Below are 12702 nucleotides of genomic sequence, written 5' to 3'. Positions count from 1 at the left end.
GCTATGAGCGCAACTGACACTAATTGTATCTCACAGGCTGCTTGAATTTGCGCACATCAATGGACTGATTGGCTAACTTCAATGCTAATTAACTTGGAAATGCTGCAATTTCTCAAAATTTATTCTTAACTATTATTTCTCAGCACAACCTATCCTGCAACATCTTGATAAGCTTTTCAGGTTTTTCTGACCATCCTGTACAGAGTGTACAACAATGTAAAGCAATTTCAACTACCACTGCTGTGGGTATGTAGATTTTGAAAGAGCAGGTAACAGGAACACCGTTATTCTCCATTTAAAAATTTACTGGTCTGAGTTGCCACAAACTGAGGTAAAAGGATATTTCAGGAATGTTCAGTTCAGAGAGGTGCCAATGCCTCAAATGTCTGAGGTTTTTCTGTAGCAAATCAGGAATTTGTTATCATGGGAAGTTAACAGTATACGTAAACCAGCTGAATTCAATGAATTGGGGTTGTAGCGGTTCGAGAATTTCTACGTAAATTCTAGAACCACTCGGCCTTCCACCATCTCAAACACATGATATTTTAGATGTGAATGGGAAAAAGGAACCCTGTCTACTGCGTGTCACCTGTCTGTGTGTGTACGTCTGAAGTTTGTTGTGAGAAGACTGTAGACACGGCGGTCGAACGGCACCGACAAGCACTTGTCAGTCGATCCATGGAGGTTGTAGTGAAAGCACACGGAAGAACCAAGGAACTACTGTGTTATTCTGTGATGTTTTGTAATTGTGACTATTGTTAGTGACAAAAGAACTGTTGAGTGGAGAAAGACTTTTAAGGAACTCTTAACACAGGCTTACTAGAGGCAAGACATGTTTATGATTTCTGTGGTTGTTACACCAACTCTGTTGTAAATGTGTCTTAATTGTGTCTAATGTGAGACAACACAGATGACTTACAAGAAGTCGAATATTTATGTGAGATATGGCAATTTGTTCTTTATGGAAGTTGAAATATACAGACAGTGAACTAAAAGTATTCTTTGAGTACCTACTTATTTCACAAGTAGAGAGAGAGAGAGAAAGAAAGTCTTATATGTTCCTTTAACTAGCATTATTCTTTGGGAAAGAAGGTTTTAGAGATTCCAGTAGCCAGCTAACCAGTGAAGAAGATCAGCTGCGCATTCACAAGTAAGTTGACTCGTGTAAAAGAAGTGGGAAGGTTGGAATCCAACTTCCCACATCCTTGACGTCAGAAAAAGGGGTGGGGGGTGGGCGTAAGCAGCTGCTAGGTGTAGCACAGTGAGGGGGGAGGCAAAATGGAAAGGATAGAAGTACAGGAATGGAAAAGTACAATGCAGGTGCACTGGTACAATAGAAAGTGTGTGTGTGTGTGTGTGTGTGTGTGTGTGTGTGTGTGTGTGTGTGTGTGTATATCTGACAGCATACAAAAACATATTGCTCTGATTACACTGAATATGCTGCGAGAAACTGTTCACCATACAGTGTTACGGATGCTGCTTGTTGCTGGGTCAGTACACCATACTGAACACAAGGTGCAACTTGTGACTGTATCCTAACAAACATGCCAGAGCCACCATCATTGTGTGTTTGATCATTCCTACCATGTTTCTGCATCCACACCACATTCTGACTACTTACAGCACCATTTTTCAGCTGGTGGCAGAAAGTGGAACTATTATTTCTTCAGTGTATTCCATGAGTGCACCAATTAACAAACACACCTATTATGCTTAAGTGTACTATATACAGCCTGCACTGAAGCACTTAGAACACCATCCGTTTAATCACGATCACTTGGTACCACCCATAAAACTGACATACATCTGAGGTCAAAACCAGAGCGCACATATAAAAAATATTTCTCATGACAACATATGTACAGCAAGAAATTAAGCTACTAGAAATTAAACACTCTGTAAGAATAATGTGCTGATTTAATTATGACAAAAATTGCAGAAATAACATCGTCTTATAATCTACCCTCTGCCTGTCTCATTCACAAGCGCTTGAAAATTGCAAAAATGAAAGACAGCCACAGAATGGTGACAAGCAACAGACCAGTTTCTTTAGTGTTGTAAAACATGAACTATGTCCACAGGCCTTGGCAGGCTCATTGGCACTAAATGATCGCCATGTCACCCTCTGCCAACGGTGTCACTGGATGTGGTATGGATGGGTGTAAGCTCAGCACACCACTCTCCCAGCCATTGCCAGTTTTCGTGACATGGAGCTGACACCAGTCGGTCAGGCAGTTCATCAACTGGCAACATGAGGCTGAGTGCACCCTGTTCCAATCTTTCCACCAAACAATAATCCTCGGCAGTACTGGAAACTGAACCTGGTTCCTCCGCATGGCAGTCACCTTTGCCGACCACTCAGTTACAAAAGCTGACATAGTGCTCAGAGCCATTTGAACCATTTTGAACAATTCCTTAGCGTCAGGCTCTGACAAAATAGTGGGAAATCTCGTTCAATCAATTGGAATAGCCATTTTTTCTGGATGATACATTGCAGGCAATAGATAGGCTGTAATGGAGAATATTGTATGAAAAGGCCTCACTGAGACCTTTTGCGGAGGGACTGCTCATCATTACAGTTATAATGACCCTAAGTGGCTAGACTGTACAGAAGTGAGATCAGATTCTGATGTGAAAGTATTATTGGTGTTTGGAAATTTTCATGAAGATGGGAATACCTCCATATTAAGGGTGGCTATATTAGTGCTTCAACCATAACAAACCTACCGACCACCAACAATACCAGCTATCTACACTTCTCATATTGTAAGTAACAGTAATACTGAGAACTATGAATCTGATGCTAAGAACTTGTTTGTAAACTTGGAAAAAACTGTTGCAGTGGACATTTTCACCACACAGACTAGGAAATCAACAGATCACTACACTGAGCTAAATTGAGATCTACTGGCAACTATTTAAAGAGACGAAAATTTTGTAACCCCCCATATGTACATGCTAGAAGATGTAACTATCACAAAAGAACAGCTGATCAGTACTCATCTTCGTAACTCCTGTAATGAATCTGTGCATAGGTACACTGAAGAGCTAAAGAAATGGCAAACATGCTTAATATCATGTAGGGGCCCCCATGAGCACGCAGAGGTGCCTCAACACAATGTGGCATGGACTCGACTAATGTCTAATCCTGCAAGGCTGTCCATGAATCCATAAGAGTACAAGGCGATGGAGATTTCTTCTGAACAGCACATTGCAAGGCATCCCAGATACACCCAATAATGTTAGTGTCTGAGGAGTCTGGTGACCAGGAAAAGTATTTAAACTCAGAAGAGTGTTCCTGGACGAACTCTGTAGCAATTTTGATGTGTGGTGTGTCACACTGTCCTGCTCAAATTGCTCAAGTTCATCGGAATTCACAATGGACATGAATGGAAGAAGACCAGACAGGATGCTTACATATGTGTCACCTATCAAGAGTTGTATCTAGATGTATTGAGTCATATCTATATGTATCAGGGGTCCCATATAACTCCGACTGCACACACTCTACATCATTACAGAGCCTCAACCAAGCTTGAACAGTCCCCTGCTGACATGTAGGGTCCATGGATTCACGAGGTTGTCTCCATACCAGTACACATCCATCTCCTCGATACAATCTGAAACGAGATTCGTCCGACTAGGCAACATGTTTCCATTCATCAACAGTCCAATGTCAGTGTTGATGGTCCCAAGTGAGGCGTAAAGCTTTGTGCCACACAGTCGTCAAGAGTACACAAGTGAGCCTTCAGCCCTGAAAACCTCTATCGATGAAGCTTCACTGAATGGTTCACATGCTGACACTTGTTGATGGCCCAGCATTGAAATATGCAGAAATTTGTGTTATTTATTGACACTTTCATCAAGGATTGCCTGGTTGACTCGGCAGCTTGTATTTGTCCAGCAGACCTCACGGAAAAATTTGAGAAAATAAATCTTTCGCCTCAAACTGTTGCTCACCGAGTCAAAGATATGGCCCCAGATATGGAAGACCAATTAATGTTGAGTGGCAAACTTCGTTTCATTTTCTGTTGTTCTTGATGAGTCCATGGACGTTACGGACATATCTCAGCTCATCATATTAGTTATGGGTGTCGACAACAATCTGCGTGTCACCAAAGAATTTCTTGACCTTATACCAATAAAAGACACAACCACAGGTTTGGATATTTTTCTAGACATGGAAAACATGTTCGAGTCAATGGATTTAAAATGGGAATGTCTGAGCAATGTAATAATGGAGACCCTGCGCTACAAGGGATACGCACTGGATTCCTGGATTAGGTCAGGTCAAAAATGGCTGAAGTTGGCTGTTCCTTATTCGCGAAAGTCCATTGTCTGATACACCAGGAGGCACTTTGAGCGAAGATTGTCAACATAAAAAAACCACCACGGGAGAGTCCAGTGCAGAGCAGTGCCATGCGGTCACACTTGCTCTGCAGCTATCTCTCTTGCTCCTATGCTGACTCATGTAGAGGGCCCAGAACTACACTGCCTTGTGCCTGCACCTGCCAAGCGTGATCCTTGGATGAGTCTGCTTTATATTCACTGAGGGGAAAATACTGGTTCTGAAAGTTAGGACAACTCATCAATTTTTATCTGTGCGTATCACTAGTACCAAAATTTTGCCTATTCAACGTAAGAACTGGTCAGCAATTCTGTCTCACAATTAAATAGCTATCATGACTTTACTTTTGATACACACAAACAATAAAAAAAGAAAATATTCAATTACAACTGAATTTCTGTGATTTATCTTTGTACGAACATATCTGAGAACAAAATTAATCACTGAAATAACGACTGTGAGGCAATAAGACTTCTACCAGTAACATAACTAAACTCAATAATACTGAACAACTGAATGAACACCTGCAAAATATTTTTCCTGGAGAAATAAAGGTAATATTCTTACCTCAACAATTCTGAAATTAAATGAAGTATAAAATACAAAAGAGATTTAGAAGTTATTAGTTTTTTGAAAAATTTAAGCAGCATGTAACTCTTGGGTATTATTACCATGGTAGGTGAAACATTAACTCAACGGAAACAGGCAAAAGGCATGGCATGCCTGATAAACAAAAAACAGTTAGTACCACATTAAGTTTTGCTAAACGTGCACTTCTATACTTGAATCATTTGTATATCGACACGATGTTGAGACAGGTATTTCAAATGTCAAAATGACCAAGGCAGCACGTATAATCAAAATGTAAAACTGGCTATTAGGAAGCTTATGAGGTGCCATCAGTAACTCAAATGCTGTTTTCTGTTACATGTTTACAGCTCCACACATTGATCTCCGTAGGTGTGTGGCTGGCTTTCTCATATTTTATGCATTCAAAAATTAAAAAAAAATTAGAACAGATTAAAAACTAAAATATGGCTCTTTCTGTAGTTCATGATTGCACTGAATGATAGATATCTATGCAAAAGAGGTAATAATCTTGTTCATAAATGAAATTTATAAGAAGATTAAGTGGTTATTCAAGAGTAGATTATGCAAGAACACATACAAGAGGATGAAAAACACTGACTTTGCAAATTTGCATTAGCTTACAAATTAGAAGACAGGAGATGTCATATGTTCTAAAGGATAACCCAATACTTTGTAAAGACAAAATCCTTAAAGGCTAATATATGAAGTGGGAAAAAAATGTGGTTAGAAGCATACATACCTAAATGTGACAGCTATTCCACTCCCCATGCGCATATCCTCTGCTACACAGTGTGCAAGGGAGTAGTCTGCTGGCGCATTAAAAAGATCACCATAAATTTCTGTGACAACTTGTGGTTCACCTGTAGTTCTCATTCTGTGGTCATGAATGTTGCGATTATTCACATTCTGGTTATAGTTTTGACCACGATCACCTCTATTATCCATTCCTCTTCCCCTCTCATTCACATTCTGGTTATAGTTTTGACCACAATCACCTCTATTATCCATTCCTCTTCCCCTCACTCTATAAGTGTTGTCATGTCTATTGGCTCTGTCATTTTGGAAATTACGTGTGCCATGCTCGTCATTTCTGTTTGGTGGCTGATAGAAAGACCTTTCATTGCGTTTCCATCCCACATCACTTCCTCTTCTATTTTGTGATCTGGTATCACCCCCTACAAAATTGTATTAAGAACCATTATTATTTAATCACTCAAAATTAATAATCTTAAAAATGTTTCACACAGAAAAAATTTTCATTTACGCTAATATAACTGAAATGCTATGATATAGTGGATCAAATAAACAACAAAATTTATGATTAAGGGTTTCCACAAATTACTGCAACTACTCACCTTTTGTTTTATTATTAAATTTTTATTTGCCATTACCAATTTCAAATTGCCTAGCAATTCATCATCAGATGGGGTACATATTCCTTGCATGTTTGCAGCATTGTGGGGGTTGTGTAGCTGTGGCAAAATGTATCCACAAACCATGTGAGCACTGAATGTGGAAAGAATTATTCACATTATGAGATCGATTTAGTTGCATTACTTACAGTTATTAGTACCTGTTGTTTTGTTTTTCGTGCACACACTGTTTTGGAAAACATAATATATGTTTTCCAGTTATGTTAATTGTACATCACTTCACAAATTTAGCCACAGATAACAACTTCCACATGCTCAAAAAAACATAAATAAACCAAGGAGCATGATTAAAAGTTATGCTCTTAAGTCTCTGTGCTGGACAAGTTTCTCTGTTCACAGCTTGAGTTGGAGACTGGTGACAGTAAGTACATATCTATTTATATTATATTCATTATTGCAAAAACACCATAAATTTACAATACAAACTTGACATGTGGTATTTACAAAATCTATTAAATAATGAGTTTGGACAATATTTAATCTATAATTTTAGTGCTTAAATTACATTTGACATTTAACTTGATGCCTAATAACATTCATCATACTTACGAAATGAACATTAGAGTTTCTCTCTCTCTCTCTCTCTCTCTCTGTGTGTGTGTGTGTGTGTGTGTGTGTGTGTGTGTGTGCGTGCGCACTTGATAAAAAGACTGCTATATATCTGATTGCTAAACTCAACTAGCCTGCCTGTCAGCACAATTAAGTCAAAAGAACAAAATGCTGTAGTGCATGAATCAAAATAGTGAAGAAAACCTAAAACAGAACTCCACAGGAACACCCATAAGGAAGCTACAACACTGAAACAAATTAATAAAAAACTAACTAACAATAATGCTCTTGTTGTTAGGCAGAAAAAAGCAATACAGCAGTAATAATGAATGAATGAGAATGTACAGGGTGTATCATAATTAATGGCTTAAAGGCATACAGTTGAAAGTACATGATACTAGAAGCAAAAAAGTCTTGGTAAACATAGGATCTAAAATGCATACCTTAAGAGCTATGAGCAATTTTTCATCTTCGATACTGTGAAACAAATCTCTTCTATTGCGAGCTCTTTGCTTTCCATTATTTTGGGAAGTGGCAGTATGGACTAAAACAAGAAAAAATGTCCAGTAAAAAAGCAGTCTAAAATGCATACATTAAGAGCTATGAGCACTTTTTCATCTTCTCTACTTTGAAACATAACTCTTCAAATGAACAAATGCTCATAACTTTTAAGGCATGCATTTTAGAGCACATGTTTACTGGACATTTTTTCTTGTTTTGGTCCATACTGCCACTTCCCAAAATATGGAAAGTAAAGAGCTTGCAGTAGAAGAGATTTAGATTTGTTTCACAGTATTGAAGATGAAAAATTGTTTGCAGTTCTTAAGGTATGCATTTTTACCCTATGTTTACTAAGATTTTTTGCTTCTAGTACTGTACACTTTCAACTGTATGTGTTTATGCCACTAATTATGATCCAAAATTCACAAACACGGCCATCCAATAAATTCATTAGTCAAATCAATAAACAGTCCTGGACACAAAAAACTAAATACAATGCATTTACAACCAAGTACTCTATAAAAAAGTTACAAATTGATTGACAGCACCCAAGATATCACTGTATCCAGCACAGGAAAGTTTACATTCCTCACATAGTTGACCTCTACACCAACATACCAATAACTTAAACACCCTGAATAGGCAATGCAGGAATCTACGAACTAATGGATATGCTTGAGTTGGTGCTATCTTACAATTACTTTTTCTTTAGTAACAAAGTCTATATTCAGCAATGGGCAGTAGCTTAGTTGGCCTACTAGCTGACATCTATATTAATGATCTAGAAACAATTTTTTTAAAGCAAATACAACAGAAAATGACAAAATCATTTATTATAAACATTTTGTTATGTTGTTGACATCATCATGACAGTAAACACAAATTCCAAATTTACAGGAAGCCCACTACATCAATGTCATTATAAATAACTCATTAAGCCACACCAATCAAAACAAATTAGTATTTTTTAGATAAGCACTCAACCATGTAAACAAATTCCACACTGAACCTGAGGTAAAAACCAAAGAACTAAATATTTTCAAAACGATAAACCACAACAATGCTTATGACCTGTCCATAGCTGACGTATTACATGAAAAAATAAAAAAAAAAAAACACCAAAATACACACATCAAAAAACACTTTGCACCACCTTGGTTCTGTACAGAAATTGGAACAGAGATACAAAATCATTTCTGCCCCTTTTATTGCTCATGAAAACCACACACTGCATGTTGTACCACCATACAGCGAGACCTTCAGAGGTGGTGGTCCACGTTGCTGTACACACCACTACCGCTAATACTCAGTAGCATTGATGCATGCCTGTATTTGTCGTGGCATACTATCCACAAGTTCATCAAGGCACTGTTGGTCCAGACTGTCCCACTCCTCAACGGTGATTCAGCGTAGATCCCTTAGAGTGGTTGGTGGATCATCCGAACAGCCCTTTTCAATCTATCCAAGGCATGCTCGATAGGGTTATGTCTGGAGAACATGTTGGCCACTCTAGTCAAGCAATGTCGTTATCCTGAACAAGGTCATTCACAAGATGTGCATGATGGGGGGATTGAATTGTCTTCCATGAAGATGAATCCCTCGCCAATATGGTTGCACTATTGGTAGGAGGGTGGCATTTATGTAGCGTACAGCCATTACAGCGCCTTCCATGACCACTAGTAGTGTACGGTGGACCCACATAATGCCACCTCAAAACATCAGAAAACCTCCACCTAGCAGTACTTGCTGGACAGTGCGTCTAAGGCCTGACCGGATTGCTTCCAAACACGTCTCCGGCACTTGTCTGGTTGAAGACATATGCGACACTCATCGGTGAAGAGAAAGTGATGCCAATCTTGAGCGGTCCATGCGGCATGTTGTTGGGCCCATCTGTAAAGTGCTGCATGGTGTCATGGTTGCAGGGATGGACTTTACCATGGACGTCAGGAGTGAAGTTGCACTTCATGCAGTCTATTGCGCACAGTTCGAGTCGTAACATGACGTCCTATGGCTGCATGAAAAGAATCATTCAATATGGTGACATTGCTGTCAGGGTTCCTCCAAGCCATAATCCGTAGGTAGTGGTTGTCCACTGCAGTAGCAGCCCTTGGGCAGCCTGAGCGAGGCATGTCATCGACAGTTCCTGTCTCTCTGTATCTCCTCCATGTCCAAACAACATCGCTTTGGTTCATTCCGAGATGCCTTGATCCTTCCCTTGTTGAGAGCCCTTCCTGGCACAAAGTAACAATACAGATGCAATCGAATCACAGTATTGACAGTCTAGGCATGGTTGAACTACAGACAACATGGGCCGTGTATCTCTTTCCTGGTGGAATGACGAACTGATCGGCTGTTGGACCCCATCCGTCTAATAGGCATTGCTCATGCATGGTTGTTTGCATCTTTGGATGGGTTTAATGACATCTCTGAACAGTTAAAGGGACTGTGTCTGTGATAACAATATCCACAGTCAATGTCTATCTTCAAGACTTCAGGCAACCGGGGTGATGCAAAACTTGTTTTGATGTGTGTAGCATCAACAAAACAGTTTTCAATTGCAGAAGAAACTAAATATATCTCCATGTCTTTCCTCAGTAATATTTCATATTAATCTGCAAAACACAAAGTCAAAAGTAAGTTTCAACACAAACAACTAAGTACAAAACCAAATAGTTCATAATAGTAGAAGAGCTAAACCACCATTTCACAAATGTGGTATATGTAAATTTCCCCGTGACAGCTGCTCCTGCTGCTACATGGGGCAAACAGGATGAAATTTTAGTTAGCGGCCCACCTCATAAAGTTGTCATTCAATTACAGTCATCAAAACAAACCTACATATTCCATACTGTAGACAAAGGAATAAAGGTGAGCCGGCCGCGGTGGTCTAGCGGTTCTAGGCGCGCAGTCCGGAACCGCGCGACTGCTACGGTCGCAGGTTCGAATCCTGCCTCGGGCATGGATGTGTGTGATGTCCTTAGGTTAAAGTAGTTCTAAGTTCTAGGGGACTGATGACCACAGATGTTAAGTCCCATAGTGCTCAGAGCCATTTGAACCATTTTTGAATAAAGGTGAAGCTCGTGGAACAATTACAGATTTTTACCCATAACAACAAATCAAACGAAGCCATCTTAAATGAACAAACTGACCTAGCATACAAAACCCTTCATACACACACACACACACACACACACACACACACACACAGAGAGAGAGAGAGAGAGAGAGAGAGAGAGAGAGAGAGCTTCATGCAGAGCTCTAATGTTTATCTCATAAGTAATGATGAATGTGTATTAAACATCAAGACGAAAGTCAAAAATAATTTAAGCACTAAAATTGTAGTTGAAATATCAAACTCATTGTTTAATACATTATGTAAATAGTACATGTCAAAGTCTGTAATGTAAATACATGTTATTTTTCCAATAATGAATATAATAAAAATACATATATACTTACTGTAGCTAGTCTGCAATACAAGCTGAACAAAGAAACTCTCTGCTCCAGAACAAAGTCTTAGAATGTAACTTTAATCATGCTACTTTGTTTACTTACGTTTTGCAAAGCATATGGAAGTTGTTAAGTTGTTACCTGTGGCTAAAATCATGGAGTGGTATAACATGTTTTCCAAAACATTGTGTGCACCAACAACAAACCAACAGATACTACTAATTGTAAGTAATGCAACTAAATCGATCTGATAATGTGAATAATTTTTGCCACATCCAGTGCTCACGTTTTGTTTATACATTCTGCCACAGCTACACAACCACCAAAATTCTGCAAACATGCAAGGAATATGTACCATCTGATGATGAATTGCTAGGCAATTTGAAACCAGTAATGGAAAATAAAAAATGAATAATAAAACAAATGGCAACTGGTTGCAATAATTCGTGAAAACCCTTATTCATTACAGTCAGTGTTCCACATCCATAACTGATAAAAGGTTTTACATATTTTTTTCCATCATTAATAATGTATCTAGAAATTTAAAACAACAAAAATCAATCATTATGCACAAACATATTCTGTTACAATAATTGTGGCCAATGGCAGCTCATTGTTAAGTCCATGGGAGAACATCCACCACTAAAAAGAACACTTCTAAAATAAATATTCAAAAAATAAAAGTTGAAAGATAAAACTTAAAAATTGGAGTAACATCAACCTTGAATATAACTAATTAAATAAACAAACAAGCATTATCCAGAATCCAATGCAATGAAGAAGAAGAAACAAGCTATATATACCTTGACCATCTAATATTTCACCCCAGCCATAATAAAAAGACTTTGATGAATAATAACCCAATTTCAAAGGTATATATCTGACAAATTTAGTTGAAAGGAAAGGTATAAATCAAAAACAATGTGTACAATTTGCTTCTGCCATTTTTTCCCCAACATTTGAGGCTTTAATGAAACAAATTGGTTACACATGTATCATTCAAAGTATTTTCCATTGCTGGCCACTACTTCTCCCATCTTTCAGGCAATGTATGAGTCCTGCGTCGAGAAAATTGTTCATCTTTTGAAGCGATCCATGAATCGATACAATTTGTGACTTCTTCATGAGATCAGAAGTGTTGGTCAGCCAGGCCATGTGCCACTGATCTCAACATGTGATAGTCAGAGGGAGCAATGTCTGGAAAATACGGTGGGTGGGCCTGTGAGTACTGTGCTGGTGACAGGAGGTCCACAGCAAATATAGTACGGTTTGTCACATCAGTCATTTCTAACATACATAACACAAACTGTTAAAAAGAAAAGTAAATAACTCAAGTATACTAAGGAAATAGATGCTGGAATGGTCTCCCTTCATTGATCAAGCATTTCTGACACTGCTTAGGAATAGCTCATTATGCTCTGCAGTTCCCTCTGGTAAATAGCAGAAATTTCTTCACAAATTTAAGTTATAAGTCCACCTAAAATATGCGATTTTGATTTGTATGTTTTTCTCTTTTAATGCCCCTCCAGACATAAAAATTACCGAGTGTTAAATCGTGGGAACAAGGAGGCCATCTGTTGTTGGCAATAACTCTAACCTGAAACACGTCACGAATTTCCTGTAATGAGAAGTTGGCCATATGTGCTATCACAGAGTCCTGGTGAAGGGTCGTGAGAGAATGTTATCTCTCTGTTAACTGGCCAAAAAAAGCTGCAAAATGGTTGCCACATATCTCTCATTGTTAATTGTTTCCTGGGAGAAAAAAAAAGGAGGCCTATTATTCTCTCACTGCTATTAACAAACCACGCTATTTTTTTTAATCATGCAGGG

At 38.5% G+C, this 12702-nt stretch overlaps 1 protein-coding gene across 4 annotated transcripts in view; it reads right to left on the bottom strand.

Annotated features, from left to right (window-relative positions):
• LOC126100257 (GATA zinc finger domain-containing protein 14-like) overlaps positions 1-12702 on the bottom strand; it is a 160608-nt gene that overhangs the window by 28183 nt on the left and 119723 nt on the right. For all 4 annotated transcript variants that reach the window (XM_049910844.1, XM_049910845.1, XM_049910846.1 and 1 more), the window contains one exon: positions 5679-6114. In XM_049910844.1, coding sequence (XP_049766801.1) covers positions 5679-6114 — 436 coding nt within the window. The remainder of the gene's footprint in view (positions 1-5678; positions 6115-12702) is intronic.

Source organism: Schistocerca cancellata, chromosome 9 (genome assembly GCF_023864275.1).
Source record: "Schistocerca cancellata isolate TAMUIC-IGC-003103 chromosome 9, iqSchCanc2.1, whole genome shotgun sequence".
In the NCBI taxonomy this organism is placed as follows: Eukaryota; Metazoa; Arthropoda; class Insecta; order Orthoptera; family Acrididae; genus Schistocerca; species Schistocerca cancellata.
This window is presented reverse-complemented; position numbering and strand designations above follow the sequence as displayed.